Source organism: Sciurus vulgaris (genome assembly GCF_902686455.1).
Source record: "Sciurus vulgaris genome assembly, chromosome: 6".
Taxonomy (NCBI): Eukaryota; Metazoa; Chordata; class Mammalia; order Rodentia; family Sciuridae; genus Sciurus; species Sciurus vulgaris.
The window spans coordinates 62,263,259-62,276,964 of NC_136466.1; the positions used below are offsets into that span (position 1 = coordinate 62,263,259).

At 51.8% G+C, this 13,706-nt stretch overlaps 1 protein-coding gene across 1 annotated transcript in view; it reads right to left on the minus strand.

The window, feature by feature from the left end:
• PPARGC1B (PPARG coactivator 1 beta) overlaps positions 1-13,706 on the minus strand; it is a 106,955-nt gene that overhangs the window by 11,990 nt on the left and 81,259 nt on the right. The window contains exons 3-9 of the mRNA XM_079144755.1: positions 12,925-13,137; positions 9,351-9,467; positions 6,645-7,800; positions 5,507-5,543; positions 4,969-5,033; positions 3,300-4,113; positions 408-483 (exon numbers count right to left, since the gene is read on the minus strand). Coding sequence (XP_079000881.1) covers positions 408-483; positions 3,300-4,113; positions 4,969-5,033; positions 5,507-5,543; positions 6,645-7,800; positions 9,351-9,467; positions 12,925-13,137 — 2,478 coding nt within the window. The remainder of the gene's footprint in view (positions 1-407; positions 484-3,299; positions 4,114-4,968; positions 5,034-5,506; positions 5,544-6,644; positions 7,801-9,350; positions 9,468-12,924; positions 13,138-13,706) is intronic.

Genomic DNA, 13,706 nt, shown 5'->3' on the forward strand with positions numbered 1-13,706 from the left:
GAAGCACAAAGCCCAGTTTTCTCATGTGCAAATGACTAAACTGAGGCTCAAGGATGCTGGGGACCTGCCCAAGGTCACACAGAGGGTGATGGCTTGTGACATGGTCAGCCTGGTTCTGTTCCCCACTACACCACCTCCCCTTTTGGCTTTTTCAAGGTCCTTGAGGCTGAGCTCTAAATTGCCACCATGTACCTCATGTCCAGCCTATTGACTGAACTCTGCCTTGTTGCCACTTTGATAGCCTTAGGTAACCCTAGTGATATTCAAATGAGAAAGATAAAACTGTGTTCTGCCAGGCCACAGTCCCTTAGTCCGAAGGCAGGGATTGAAGGCTGACTGGCTCAATGCTCCGACACCCCTGCTGGCCTGCCTCATTTGCTCAGGGCTCCGGGGCCCCGATCACTTACAATGGCCTTTTCCCGCCGCTTCCTGGCGTGCCGGATGCTTGGAGTTCCGTCTGAAGAGGGCCCTCTGCTCTCACATCTGTCAGTGAAAAGCAAAGCAGAGGCACTCACTCTCAGGAAGGGGATGGGCGGGTGGGCACGGAGCCGCAGGGGTGGGGGCAGAGCTTCTGGGCCAGACTAGGGCTTCTCTGGGGTAAAAGAACTCAGGTCTCCCTCCTGCAGATGTCCAGCTTCCCCTGGGTGGAGACAGCCCAGGGCTGTGTAGATCTGGGATAGAAGCCCTGTGCTGGCCTCCAGACCTAGACACCTGGAACCAAGGGGTGCTAATTATGACCCCACCCTCGGTGCCATGCCTTTCTCTGCCATTAGGGGTGAAAAGGGCTAAAAATCCTATGAAGCACGTTTTTCAGATGAAACACCTGAGCCTCAGGTTCAAGATGGGATTTGCCTAACACTAGAAACAGGAGAGGTTAGAGTGAGAAGCAGATCTTCTGGCTCCAGACCACTGCTCTAACTGGTTGGTGTCCCACTCAGACACAGCTCCCCACGGGCCCTTCCCAGCTCCCTATGTCTGGTCCTGCTCTGGGGCTTGTCATCCACATATTGCAGCCCTCCCCATTCTTCCCTCCTCCAGTGTGAGTCCTTGAGAATATAGCTCAAGGTAAGAACATGGTACAAATAGCCAGTGTTGGGTCCTGGCTCCATCAGCTCCTGTTGGATGACTGTGGACCAGTCACTTAAGCTCTCTCACTTCTACTTCTTCATCTATAAAATAGGGATAATCAATTGCATCCACCTCCTCCTTGGCCATTTGTGAGGATTAAATCATAAAATGCACATAAATACTTGGTCCAGGAACTACAATAGACCTCTCTGAGCATTGGCCACCTCATCTATAAAGTAAGGATAGAAGCAGTTGGGCCCTCCACTTGTGTCTGTGAGCTCAAATGGGGTAACAGATAGGTAGATGACTTGCAAATTTTAAAGCACCGTAGAATAACTGGTGTGAGGACTAATTTGCAATAGAACTGGTCAACATTCCCTACCTAAAGGGCTGAAAATGTCTGGAAGGTGTTGTGGAGTTCAGTTTGTGCTGTTAAACTAGCCTCAACATGCTGCCTATTGCCTGAGGCTTGGTCATGATGAAGAAAGCGGGTCTGGAGAAGGCCAAGTACTAGTTTGCCACACTTGTCAGATATCCAGCCCTGCCCAGCAGCGGAGCAGGGACTGAGATAACCAATTCACTCTTTCTAGTGAAAGTCAAGCTTCCACTTGACTCAAAAGCAAGATGAGAAAAAGAACCGGTGGGAGTTCTAGAGAGGATCTCAGCTAAACCTGAGCCAAGCGGGACAGAAAGAGGTCAGGGAGCTCCGGCTCTGGTGCAGGGGGGTGGGGGCTTCAAGGTCAAGAGAACTTTGAAAGTTGTAAGCAAACCTTCACAAAGGATACCGTCTTATGTGGAAATCAAGCTTATCTCACAGCAAAGCAAGGCTAGAACTGAATCTTGACAATGGAGGGTTTAAAGGCCAAAGCTGCTCCTGAAGAGCAGAACACAGCCAGAAAGACAGGTCCAGAAAGACAGCCTCAGAGAAGTCTCCCAGCTTAGTATGGAAAGGGGTTGATTAGAGAAATTGCTGGGGAACTCATTTTGAGTAACAGATAATTTAGGGTTTCTAAACATTGGTTTTGTGGGGAGTCCACGAATCCCTAAAATTGATGTTTATGCACAATTTAATGGGGATAAGGGCATTTGCTTTCACAGGATATTCAAACAGTTAAGAGCTATGGGTATAAATGTGCAAATATACAGCTGACTTTTTCTAAGAAAAGCTATGTCTATCTGACCTGAATTCTGGTTTCAGAGGATGGCACTTTGGCAACATCATCATTACTGGGGAATTGGTTAAAAATGCAAATTCTCCTCCCCCACAGACTCAGATACTCTGGGTGGAGCTTCCAAAGCAGTACCTTAAACCCCCAGTTGATTCTGCAGCTCTGGACCCAGGAACGCCACCTAGTGGCCACTCAGGCACAGGGCGAGAAGGGCACCCACCCACCTCCACCCCTGCCCAAGATGAATCAGGCCCTGCAGTGATTAGAGAGCAGCCAGTTCCCCCAAATCTGCCAAGCCTCCATGCTTTCCGCCTAGCTCCCCAGCTGATTTTTGGACTGGCTCCCTCTCTCATCTGGTTCAGTGCGCAAAGATGGTATGAGCAAAGAAGCTCATGACGCATGGTCCCTTCACTGGCAGCTCAGGCTGAAGTCAGGAGCAATGCACAGTTTAGCAGGACCAAGAAATGGAAATAAAGCTCATCACTGCTTTAATTCAGGTATTTTTCAGAACACTAAGTATTTTTTTTCCTTGTGGTACAGGGGATTGAGTCCAAGAGCACTCCACCACTAAGCTACATCCCTAGTCCTTTTTATTTTTTGAGACAGGCTCTTGTTAAGTTACCCAGGCTGGCTTTGAACTTCCAATCTTCTTGCCTCAGCCTCCTGAGCCACTGGAATTGTGTGTGTGCCGTCACACCCAGCAATAGCTACACTAACCCTTCCTTCACATGTTAATGTTGCATAAGTTTTAAACTAGGTGGGTCTGTGAACATTTGCATAAAACCTATCCATTTGATAAATACACAAGCAGAAAAACAGAATAGGAGCAAGTTCATTGAGACAAGGCTTCAAATGGCCAGGAGATTTGTAATACACCTGAGTGCCATATGCCACAACTCCCCCAAGGAGAGGCTACCTTCAGGGCCTCTGAAGAGGACACAGCCACACCAAAGATGCAGCCCTAGTTTCAAAAGAAGTTTCCAGATCTCCTTCCTCCTCTGGCACCCTGGGGAAAGGAGCCCTCAGCTGCCCACTGCCTCTCCTGAGGTCACCCAACCATACCTGAAGTTCCTTCGGGTGGCTGGTGACCAGGAGCGGCAGGATGAAGAGCCGGAGCTGGAGCGGCTGCGGGAACAGAGCTGCCTACTGGCCTTGCTGGGTGGGCTCTGGTAGGGGCAGTGGTCAGAGCGAGGGGGGCTGACCCCTGAGTCCTCTTCTTCATCGTCCTCTTCCTCCTCCTCCCTCTCCTCATCTTCCTCCTCCAGGAGGAAGCTGCTCTCACCACTGCTGCTGCTGCTGTCCTCAAAGACAGTGTCGTATTCAGGACTTTTGCACGAAGCCAAGTCTTCGTCCTCCAGAGCAGTCTCCAGTAGCCCAAAGTGCTTGGTGAGGCTGGCACGGATCTCGTGGTCTCTCAGCTGCGTGCTGTCCTTGGGTGGGGTGCTGGCATCACAGCTTCTGACTTCCTCCCCCGCAGAGGCCTGCATTTCAGCCTTTGAGGAGGCACCTTGCTGGGGCCAGTCCTCAAGGTGGACCCCAGATGGCTCCCAGGACCGCAGCACCTTCCTCTGCAGGGTGCCCTCCGGCCTGAGAACCTGGCAGTAATCATGGTCTCCAAAGGAACAGGAGAAGGGGCGCTTCTGGCCAGCCTGGGAGGCCGGCTGGGCTGTGGCATGCCGCAGGTGGGAAAGAAGCTCGCTGCGCTCTGGGTGCTTCTTGGGCAGCTTGTGGGCAGGCCCTGTGGTGGCCATGAGCTGGAGAGCCTCAGGAGCGGGAGTGCTGGGGGTTATGTCTTGGCCCAGGCTGTGCTTGATGTCGGGCTTGAAGGGGTCCTCCTCTGTGGGCTTGTAAGGGGGTGTGGTGGGTGGAGTAAGTCCTGCCCAGGCAAAAGGAGAAACACGTGAGGTGAAGGCAGCTTCCTTCTCCAAGGAACAAATTTGGGATGGCAAAGAAGTGGCTACATGCCACCACCCCACCTCCCAACAACAGACAGATGGCAGGCTGCACTGCTGCTTCAATTCTTTGGAGTTGGCATGTGACAAAATGAGAGTGCCATCCCTTCCGTGGGTTGGAAATGGCAGCTAAAGCCCTCAAGTCATCAGAGAGAGCTTTTCTTGTCTCAACTCCCTTCAGCCCAAGGGGCCTGCTTCAGGTGCCTCCCAGCATGGAGCAGGGCAGACTTCACCAGCAAAACTGCCCCCGTGGATCTGACTACCATGGTGCTTCTGATGCTCCTGCACCTGACCCTGGCCTCCAGTCTCTCCAGTGCACCACAGGAACTTGCTAAAATGCCCAGCTCTTCCTCTGGAGCTCCTGAAGCTTTACAGGGCAAAGACACCTCTGCCTTTAGCCCTTAGCGATTGCTCTTTCCTGACCTCCCCTAATTCTACCACTGAGAAAGACCAGGTGACCGGCATCTCCAATGCGCCCTGGAAATCCCACGCTCCACACCTCCACACCTCTGCCCGGCACACCCTTCCCCTTTGTCTTTCCAATGTCCCTTCATCCTTAGAGCCAATTCATGCCCCTTAGCCTGCACTTTGCCCAGCCCTGAACCTTGTGTGCTGTCACAGCTTTTATGAAATAAAGATATTTCAAACAGTGCTCAACAGGGTGTGAGTATGTCCCTCATAGACTGCAGGCTCCTCCAGGGAAGGAGGAGGATGGGGGTGTGTGGCCAGGAGCCCTGCCAGCGCCCCAGAGACACCACCAGAGGTGCCCCACTGCTTACCTGCCGTGCCACAAAGCTCCACTGTCAAGGTCTGCTCAAAGCTCTTCTTGCCAAAAGGAGGGTCGCTGGTGGGGGCAGGGAGGACAGAAAGGAAAGAGCCAGTCAGTAGCAGGCTTCCACTACCCTGAGCATTTGAGAGGGGTGAGGAGATACTAAGATGGATCCTGGTTCTGCTGCCATAGAAAGGCAGGCCCTGGGAGAATTTGCTGGGGACCCTACCCTGGCTGTTGGAGGAAATTCAAGTTGCACAGCTTTTAGGAAACATAGGCAAGGTTTGCTGGAGGGTAAGGAGAGGACAATCATGGTCAGCCTCCTTATTTTACAGATGGAGCAACTGAGGCCCAGAGGGGGAATGGAACTTGCCCCAAATCACACAGCATTATCAGCTTTTCCCAGTGGAGGAAAGAATTCTTATCAGTGTCCTGGGGAGGGCAGCTTATGAAATGGCCTGATGAACCCCTCCCCAACATACAAATCCAGCAAGACAAAAAAAAAAAAAATCACAGAATAATAAACCAATTAATTTCTAAAAATCTACCTTTGTGACAAGGCCAGCATGAGGCACCTGGGAGAGTCTGAAAACAAGACAAAAAAAGAAAAATGAGCTTCCCTAATACGGCATCACAAGCAGATGTTTCCCTTCAGAGAACTCAAACTTCCAGGGGTGCCAAGCACAAAAGCCCTTTGGGCAGGTGACCCAAACACTGTGGCCATATTTAAGGAAGAACAGGAACAGCTCAAATCCACCTCCATCCTGGGGTCTCAGCAGGCTGATCTCCTCGACTGTGCAGAGCAGATGGGCACATGGACAACCCCTTCTGGCCACTGAGTGGCACAGTGGCCAAGAGCTCAGACTGCCATGCCCCCATGTGGATTTTGGATAGTCCTGCACAGGGTAGATCACTAAAGGGCTTGAGGTCTCAGTTTCTGTATATGTATGTGTGTGTGTGTATATATATATATATATATATATATATATATATTTTTTTTTTTTTTTTTTTTTTTTTTTTTAAGATGTTGATGGACCTTTACTTTATTCATTTATTTCTATGTGGTGCTAGGAATCGAACCCAGTGCCTCACAATGCTAGGCAAGTGCTCTATCACTGAGCCGCAGCCCCAGCCCCATCTCTGTGCTTTAAAATGGAAATGATCACCGTGCCTACCACACAGGTTGCTTGGAGAAATCAAAGGGGATACTCTGTTACGTTTCAGACCAGTGCCTGGCACGGGAAGTACACAATAGATAACTATCACTGTCACCACTGTCACTAGCATTTAAAGTTCAACTCCATTGTGGAGCTGAACTTACAGACTCACACCTCTGCCACACTGGCCCCAGTCAGTCTTCTTCAGGGCACCTACCATGATTTGGAATTATCCTCCTTTTTGGTTTACTTTTGGATTACCTGGCCTGCTCCCTGAAACATTAGCCCCCTGAAGGCCAGTATCTTGCACCCTGTTCTTTAAGCAGTACCTTGACCATGCATGATGAAAAACTCAGAGGTGTACTGGTATCTTCCTGAAAATCGGCTCGAACAGCCCACTGTACAGACAAGAGAGTGGGAAGAAAGCCAGAGAGGGAAAGGGACCTGCCACATGGGGTTGGGGACTTGAACATGGGGCTCCATGGCTATACCCACCCCTGCCCTTTCTTTGCAGACCACTGATGCTTACCACCTCTGGAAGGGAGGCGTGGGCAGCTGGGGTCCTCATCCGTGTCCCCACACCCACTCTCACAGGGGCTCTCCAGGGCAGAGATCTGGGATCCCCGTAGGAGCTGCTGGTCTTGGCCACTATCCTCGTCCGTGGGGCTGCCCAGCTCCCCTGCCATGTCGTAGGCCTTGGGAGCCAGGCACAGCGAGGGCAGAGCATCTTGCGGCTCTGAGGAGACCAGCAACTCATCAGTGAACGTCAGCCAGGGACCCAGCTCGGGGTTCAGTCTCCGCGAACGGCGCACCGGGCACACGGAGCTCTCCAGCTTCTTCCCCAGCCTGGCCCATGGCAGGCCTCGGCCCGGCCTCTTTCTGCCCCACTCCTCCTCCTCCTCCTCTTCCTCCTCTTCCTCCTCTTCCTCCTCCTCTTCTTTTTCTTCTTCCTCCTCCTCCTCCTCCTCGTCCTCTTCCTCCTCCTGCTGCAGCCCAGTAGACCTAACCTCCCCCTTCACCTCCAGGCGCAGTGGGCGCAGGCTTGGCCTGGGCCCAGTGTTCTTGGGGGAAGCTGCAACCCTCACCTCCTCCACTGGGGAAGGGTGAGCAGGAGAGGCCTGGCTGTCCTTGGGGGGCCTGGGCCTCGGCCGGGGTGTGAGGGAGGCATAGACAGGTGTGGCCAGGCGGTAGGGTTTGCTGACATCACAGAGGACATCTTGAGCCAAAAGTTCCCTCAGGATGGAGAACTCAGCCCAGGAGGCTTTGGAGGGGTGCCGGGGCCTGATCCTGGAGGGGCTGCTGCAGGGCTGGGGTGGTGGCTCTGGGGCCTGTGGGGGCAGCTTCCTCTCGGGGAGGCAGTAGGTGTGCATGTATCGAATGAGCTGCACCATGGCCTGCATGTCCTCCTGGGGAACCTGGGCACTGGGGCTCGCCCTGCCCGGTGCCAGGGAGTCCCGGGGAGAAGCTGGAGCTGGCTGGGGACTCAGGCAGTCCTCCCCTGGCTCCTCCTCCTTCTTGGCAAGGAGCTGGGGACTTGAGGGCAGTGGAGGCTGCAGTCCCGTCTCGGGGGAGCAGGCTTTTGCCTGGGGGCAGGATGACACCGAGGTGAGGTGCTTATGCAGTTCTGCATAACTCCGGTTCGGAGACCGCAGCATGGGGGCCTTCTTGTCCTGGATGCCATCCATCTAGAAAAAGAAAGAGGACAGAGTGAGGAGAGAGGGACACACTGCTCCCTCTGCCTCATCCTTGTGGCCAGCAGCCAACCCAACGTGTCTCACTGCATCAAGAGAATAGCTAGGTTTCCTTCGCTCCATCCCCAGCTTCCAGCTTCCAGCACAGACATACTCAGTTGGTGAAGAATGAAAGAATACCCAGCCTCCTACCATGTCTCCCAGCCATGGAATTTGGCCCCTGCTGACCCTGTCAGATGTAGCCAAGGCCTGCTGTGACCATCCCACATCCCCACCCCACACCCATCAACAACAGGGCCAGGAAGTGGGTTGGTGGCTGCCTGGGACTGGCTGTGGGAAGGATTCACAATAAATAGGGACATTGGGAATCTTTCTGGGATGATGGGTATGTTCTAAAACTGGATGGTGGTCATGATTGCCCAAGCCTAAGAAATTATTAAAAGTCATAGAATCGTACTTTTTAAGTAGGTGGCACACATCTATGATCCCAACACTCTGAGGGGCTGAGGCGGGATCATCACTTGAGCCCAGCCCAGGCAAAAGTGTGATTCATGCTCAAAACCAAAACAAACAAAAAAACAGGGGGCTTTTATGAGATACAAATGGTACTTGAATAACATTGTTATAAAAAGAAAATTACTCAGTAGCTTCCCAGGGCCCAGAGGATATGGGGAGTCTCCATGGGCAGGCAACTGAGGCCCCCTGTAATCTGGCACCAGCCGACATCTCTCGAGCCCTCTGCCCACCTCACCGTCCACTTCTCTCCCAGGTGGTTTTGCGGGGGCTTTCTGAAAACGCCTGTCAGCTGGCTCCCTTTCTCCTGGGCCTCTTAGCCTTGCAAAGGGCAGCACTGGTTCATGAAGGGGCTTGGTTCTGCCCCTTGATAAAATGAAGCACAAGAGGGTGGGCCTTTGGGAGATAGCACAGGGACTGGGGCCTGCACCCTGAGAACCCAGGGAGAGAACCCAGAAGGGAGAGGCTCCCGCACTGGCCCCTGTCAGGCACACACCTGATTCTGCTTCCAGGGTGCAGAACTGTGTGCAGCTGTCCCCTGGAGGAATGTGCAGGGACAGGAGGGGGAAGAGTGAATGTAGCTTTGAGGAGCAGGAACCCCTCCTCCTTAGGCTGGGAAAATGGGGACCAAGAAGGAAAGGGGACAGGTTTCAGCCCTTGGGGTTCGAAGCATCAAACTCTCCCATGGCTTCCCAGGAAAGAAATCCCAGCTCTTTATTGACTGTGGCCTTCACATGTGATGATGATCCTGTTGTGGCCTCTCGCCCCATTATAACTTAAGCCCCAGGGTGCGCCCCATCTTCCTCAATCAGCTCTAACCTGTGTTAATGTCTACCAGTGCCTGAAGCATGGAGGTGTGTAGAAGTCCAGCACTCCTTCCAGAGCCTGGACACATGTCTGAAAGGGCTATGTGAGGAGCAGCAAGAGAAGCTGCCACGGCCTGAACCTGCTGTCCCCAGCCAGAGATGACGATGGTGCCCCAAGAGGTCGCCTGGGGGCTCAAGCAGACTTCCAGGCAGGTGTAGAAATACCTTGACACAAGGCCGCTGACTTCTGGACCTGAGGCTGGCCTGGCGCCAGGTGGTCCCCTCCTTCTGGGTGTCAGAGCTTGATGTCGGGGAAGATGTAGCCAGGAGGAGCTTCTGTAACTAGGGGAGAAGCAGAGGGAGTGGTGCTGGGGCCCAGCCATGGCCAGAGGTTCAGAGGATCAGACAGTCAACCCTGAGGCTGACCACACCCTGACCCAGCATCAACGGATCATGAGGAGAGCATATAACAGTCGAGAATGATGTTCCCAATATGGTAAGTACAGGAAGTTGATGTATCTGGTGATCCTAAACACACACAAATATCCCACTAAAATGTAAGTCCTTTCAAAGTCAACAACCCAAGAACTTAGCTATAACTTTGAGAAACCCAAAAGGTTGTGGGTAATGTCTACCCATCCTGCTGTTAAAACAGTTCCAAACAATCTGTATATGCTTGCAACACACACACACACACACACACACACACACACAATCCGAGAGGTTATGAACCAAAAAATTTTCGGATGTGAGATTCCAGCTGATTTCCCTTCTGTTCATTCATACTACCTTTAAAAAATTAATTTCTTCAATTACACAAGTAATACTTGTAAATATCACTCTCACACACACACACACACACACACACACACACAGACACTAAAAGGTAGAAAATTAAAAGAAAGACTTCCTCCTAGCAGAATACAGTGGCGCACCCCTGAAATCCCAGTGACTCAGGAGGCTAAGGCAGGAGGATCACAATTTGGAAGCCAGACTCAGCAATTTACTGAGATCTTGTCTCAAAATAAAAAATAAGAAAGGCCAGGTGAGGTGGTGCACTCCTGTAATCCCAGTGGCTCGGGGGTCTGAGGCGGGAGGATCGAGAGTTCAAAGGCAACCCCAGCAATGGTAAGGAGCTAAGCAACTCAGTGAGACCCTGTCTCTAATAAAATACAAAATGGGGCTGGGGATGTGGCTCAGTGGCTAAGTGTCCCCGAGTTCAATCACCACTACCAAAAAAATAAACCACACACACAAAAAAAGGACTGGGGTAGTGGCTCAGTGGTAGAGCACCTCTGGGCTCTGCATACACGTGCATACACATAAAAAATCTTCCTCCTGCCCCAGATCCTTTTCTCCTTCTCAGAGGCAAGTGCCACTACTTCTTTGTGACCCTATCATGAAGGTGGTGGCCTTGATCATACAAGAATATACATGGATATGTCACCTCCAACCCACTCAGATATTTTACACAGGTGGAGAATGCTACATTTAGCTTGTTAGACTTTGTTCCAGGTATTTTTTCTATAAAAACTGTAGAACTCCTCTGCTTCTGAGCCCCGTGGGCAGGTGCACAATGCATCCATACTGAGAGAACACAGGCTAAACACATCTGCAGGTTCTGCCCAGGATCCATCAAAGCCAAGAACAAGGTGAGAAATGCAATGGAATTTTACATCCTGGGGGACATGCCCCACCCCCCCAAGCACCCAGCAAACAACAAAGGCCAGGCCTCCTGATGAGGTGAAGGATCCCATGACCCTCACCTACACCCCAAACCAAACACACGCTTGTGACTCTCTGACTTTGGGTTGGAAAAGACCCATGGTATAAAACAAGGGACAGGGGGGCGAAATGACTGGACCTGAGCCTTCTTTTTGACTCTCAGATTACAACAGAAGCTGCTGATCCCAGAAAAATGTAGAGGTTCATGGATCCTTTGAAGTCCATGGGTGGATATTCTGGGATCCAGGACAAGACCTGGGATCTGGATGATTTTGCAGGGCCTTTCTAGAACTGTTGGTACTCTGAGAGCCTAGGCAATGAGTCTGCTTCCTGTGAGCCTAGTAGGAAGTGTCTGAAGCAGGTGCTCAGGTTGTGTAGAGTGAAGGCAGACTTGGCCAGGAAACCACCTCCGACCACCAGGGGTCGCTCTTTGCCATTTCTTAGAGAGGTACTGAGTATTCTTGTTACTTCCAAGGGTTGTGCCAGGACTATGAATTAGCTAATGACTATTGAGCAAGCATATAAGCCAAATACTGTTCTAAGTGCTTCCCATGTAGTGCCTGTTGTATAGCCTCCTAATAGCCTTTGAGATGGAACTATTATCCAACCTGCATGGGTCAGGAAGCTGACTGGAAGAGGTCTAGGGAGGCTGTGTGCCAAAGGGAACCACAAGCACTAATTGGTAGGGATTCACATTCAGGCAGTCTAACTTCATTCTTAAAGGAAGCAGGGTCCTATCAGCAGAAGTCACAGTGTGAGACTAGACATATTCTGTGCCAGCACATAGTAGGTGCTTACTAATGTTTCCCCACAGCTTTGGGGACCTTGAAGGCAGCGGAAGAGAAGACAAAGTGCCTTCAACCACAAGTCAGAAGACCAGGATTCTAGCCTTCAATGGTGCACCAACTTTCTGCTTGACTTTGAGTGAGACCCTCCTCAGTTTCCCCAGAGTTGGGCTTGGTGGTCATCAAGGACCTTTCCAGCTCCTACTCCCTATGACCTAGGAACCCTCCCAGCTCTGGCAGGCTCTGATTTTCCAGCTGGTCCCCCAGAAGTCACAGTTCCAACGTGAAGGAGGAGCCAAAGACAGACCGTGTGACTCAACCTGAATGGAGGGCAGACCCTGCAGTAACCCACAAGGTCCAGAGCCTTTGAAAATTTGATCAAAGCTGACATCTTCTCCCTAGAAAGCTGCTCTTCCAAGCACTCCTCAGACACTCCTCAGACACTCTCACAGAAGGCATTTAACGTGTGCCGGTGGAAGTGTAAGCTGGCGTGATCTCTTTGAAGGGTAATGTGGAAAGATCTGTCTAACCTGAAAAATCACATATCCATAGACCTAGGGGTTCCATTTCTGGGAATTTATCCGTTTACATGGGGAAAAGGCCTGAACATGACTGCAGCACTGTTGGGGACAATGGTGGAGGTGAAGCTAAATAAATATCCATCAGCAGGGACGTGGTTAAACAGATATGACACATTCTCCACCAGGACTCTACACAGCCACAAGAGGGACAGCATAGCTCCATACATTCATTTAGAAGAGTTTCCAAGGGACATGTTAAGTGAGAAAGTAAGGTGCAGAACGGTGGATAGGGCAGGCTTCCTTTTGTAGAAAAAAAAAAAAAAAAAAAAAAAAAGGGTGAAGAGGAAAGTCACATAACAGATCGGTAACCATGGTTACCTCTGGGGAAGGACAAAGCGATTGTGAGAGGGCTGAGGAGCTTTTGCTTTTAACTGTCCACATTTCCTGCCTGGATGTTTACCGTGTGTACATAATCTTTAGGAAAATGTTTGCATGTAATTTCAAGGATTTAACACAGGACTAAGGTCAGTCTTTGAAATCCCAAGGAGCCTACGGAATGTAGATGAAGCCTTGTCCCACTGTGCAGGAGGGAAAGGTGAGGCCCGGAGAGGCCTCCCGCCTCCAGTCCAGGCTCTCCTCTGGAAACCATGTTGACGTGATGCACAGGGACCCAGGTGGGGCTGGCCTTGATGATGCTGCACCCCCACCCCTGCAGACAGATCTTAATGCCAGCCTCCACCACTGCCTCAGCTGGAAATAGGTCCTCACCAGTGAGAGCTCATCCACCTCTGAGGCTGGGGCCGGAGGCCTCTCCCTGGCGGGGCTGGGGGGTGCAGACAAGGGGGCAGGCGAAGCTGAGGTGCAGCATGGTGCATCTCCTCCATCCAGGGCTGGGAAGGCGGCCAGCCCCACGTCATCTTCAGGGATGTCATCCAGGGTCTTGGTGAGCGCGGCCAGGAGGGCCTCATTCTCACTGTCGATCTGGAGGGAGGCAGCAGAGAGGGTCAGTCACCACCTGGGACATAGCTGCTCGCCCTGCTGGACCACCACCCTCCTCCTGCCAAGCCCTCTCCTCCCTGTGCCCCATCAGATCTGCTCAGGATTCCTGGGACAGCAGATGCCCAATAAAGGTGTTGCCAACTCCAAGAATCACAGAATTTTGTGAGCAGGCAGTAGGTGATAACAGAAAGGGAGTGCTCTGGAGCATGAGACGTGGGGCAGAAGTCTGTCCACCTGAGATATTGGAGGCTGCTCTAAACAAGGGGAGTCGGAGCCCATTGCAGGCCCTAGCCCGCAGGACTCTGGGGCACAGGCAGGGTGAAGTTCAGGGTTCAACAGTGACAATAATAACCAGAACAATAATACAGCAGCAACCATTTCTTAACCTGTGGGATCCCAGGGCTTGCTGTCCTCGCTCACACTGGAGGAGGTGGTGGGTGTGGTGGTCAGGAGCTCTGGGTGAATCCCAGGGTCCACACTTAACAACAGTGAGTCCCCAGCCAAGTCAGTTTCCTCATCTGTCCATGGGGAAATGGTACCTACTCCATGAG